At 40.2% G+C, this 2,255-nt stretch overlaps 1 protein-coding gene across 1 annotated transcript; it reads right to left on the bottom strand.

Annotated features, from left to right (window-relative positions):
• Positions 1-499: 499 nt before the first annotated feature.
• Positions 500-1,363, bottom strand: LOC137989324 (melanocortin receptor 4-like). Its single transcript, XM_068835151.1, has one exon. It carries the CDS (start codon positions 1,361-1,363, stop codon positions 500-502), a length of 864 nt encoding a protein of 287 aa, XP_068691252.1.
• Between the last annotated feature and the right edge of the window lie 892 nt (positions 1,364-2,255).

Here is a 2,255-nt window from a genome sequence, read left to right as displayed (position 1 = left end):
CGAAAAACAAAACGTGCTTGAGAACATTTAAAACAGTACCTTTAGAAACGAAATGAAGGGCAGTCGGTTTGATTGCGAAAGAAATTAACCTGCGAAAGAAGTTGGTTAATTTCTTTTGTGGTCCTCCTGCGCATCCTTTATATTCCTGTGTGGTGCTGACAATGACAACCTTGGTTCCTCTTCGGGCGAAGGATATTGGTCCAATATTGTTGAAATGTCGGTACCATGTCGCTTTATTGGTCATCCACTGGACTTTTCTTCCGCGGTGGTCTAGAATTAAATTCCACGTGGCTTTGTAGTTGCTAGTTTGTTGCCGCCATTTGATTAAGCTGCCTTTAACGCTATAATTGATTTAATTTGAATTTTTATATTCTACACACTTCCTGGCATGCGCCAATCCTAAAAAAAAACACGTGTTTGTTCCAGACTGTTTTTAGTATCCTACTAGCATTCATTTAAGAGCTAGTTTGATGTGGTCAAACGACAGAATTAGTGAATCTCATTTCCCTAGCACAAGTTTACGAAACACCTGCAGCATCGCATGTCTTACCTCACGTACTCTCCAACAATACAAAAATGGATTTAAAGCCGAGTTCACGAAGACAAGTGTGGAGGCAAGAGACCTTCCAAGAACACCGTCTCTTATTTCACGTGCGAAATAAATTATGTAAACAACGAGATAAGGAAAGTAACAAATTACAAGCACAATGAAGAATATAAATGCATTAAAGGCAGATTTTCGAAGGTTGGCCATACTTGCGGTGGCATCTGCTCCCTCAAACACTCTAACCTGATTTTGAATGTCTATTCGATGACGCCGCACAATTGTGAAAATAGTCACGTGACATATGACGGAAACACAAAACCCTATGAATATCCCAGAAGCAATTGAAGCTAATAGAATTCTTTCCTCCCAAAACTGGGTGGTTCCTGCCAATACACAAACTGCCCAAATCGCAAGAAGAATACAAATAACTCTCCGAACAGTAACGATGCTGGGATACTGCAGCGGCTTCAGAATGGCAATGAGTCTGTCAAGACTGATTCCTGCAATTATGCATAGAGACACTCCACATAGAGAGAACCCAGTGGCGTTATATCCCATTCTAAAGGTTAGTTTCAGTTTCTCCGATCGAGTATACAAGTGATTTAAGCTACCTGCTATGAAAAGAGGTTGCACGATCAAGCCAACAGCTAAATCGGTTGACGCCAGACCACATAGTAATAGGATAGAGGGCGAACGAAGCGTTGGCTTCTTCCACACTGCGTACAGCACAAGCACATTTCCAATGGTCGCTGTGAAAGCAAGTGCAATGTTTACAACACAGTTTACCAGCAACATTACACTTTCTTCTTTTTCCATCCTTACAACTTCAAGTCTGAATTCAACCAACACTGAGTAGTCTCAGTTTGTTAGCAATGGTCTTCTTTCCAGCTCTTCTTTTCACTGAAATCAAACCTTTCTTTCCACGATCAGGTTATTTTTAAAAGCTTGTGCTTAGTGAAAGATCTAAGCAGCCTGCAATATGATCATTTCTAGCGAAAACCGCCTTAACTCCGTGACTGCCAAAGCTACTCAGCCGCTGTTTATGTCGGAAAACCTGCAAGGTAAAAATTGGCACGCTCTGCGAAACACGTCATTGTGATTTTGCACTTTCCGCACTATATTGGAACGTACCACGATATTGCAATTACATATGGCGTAAGATTCTATTTTAAAGAAAAATGAAAAAATAAAAAGATATAAACATCTTTTTGCTTTTGTGCAATGTTTTAGGTTTCGCCTGTAAGTTATGGTTTACGGTAATTGGAATGCAGACAACCAGTTTTGATATTTCTGTGGACTTTCCGAGGGTTTTGGTATCTAAATACACTGTCATTTTCTGCGTCTACAGAAGTGATAGGTGCAGTAAGATGTTTCTCGCAAATATCACAATTGTCAATGTAATGGACGACTAATACCTCGACGGCTGGTATGCAGTACATTGAGATTTGTAGCGAGTTGTCATTTGTAACGAGTGGTCTGGCTTTCTGCGATGAGAACTGCAGTATTTAAACGATTGGAAGTCGCAAGATTGTCGCAAGTTAGTTTAGTTAGTTAGTTTTTGAGTTGTGCTTGCACATTTGTAGAATAGGCTTTAAGCAAAATTCAATGCCGTAGTTTTCCAGATGCTGTCCTGAAATGAATATTCAAGTTTGATACATATATGTTATTTGCCAGCTGGGTCTGCATAGCGAGAAACTGTGACCGAGGT

The sequence above is a fragment of the Montipora foliosa genome, unplaced genomic scaffold (assembly GCF_036669935.1).
Source record: "Montipora foliosa isolate CH-2021 unplaced genomic scaffold, ASM3666993v2 scaffold_453, whole genome shotgun sequence".
NCBI classification, from domain to species: Eukaryota; Metazoa; Cnidaria; class Anthozoa; order Scleractinia; family Acroporidae; genus Montipora; species Montipora foliosa.
Note: the sequence above shows the minus strand (reverse complement) of the source record. Positions and strands in the feature narration are given on the sequence as shown.

Bases quoted from the DNA above. Each gene is read 5' to 3' on its own strand.
- LOC137989324 (XM_068835151.1), bottom strand. From the start codon at position 1,363: ATGGAAAAAGAAGAAAGTGTAATGTTGCTGGTAAACTGTGTTGTAAAC.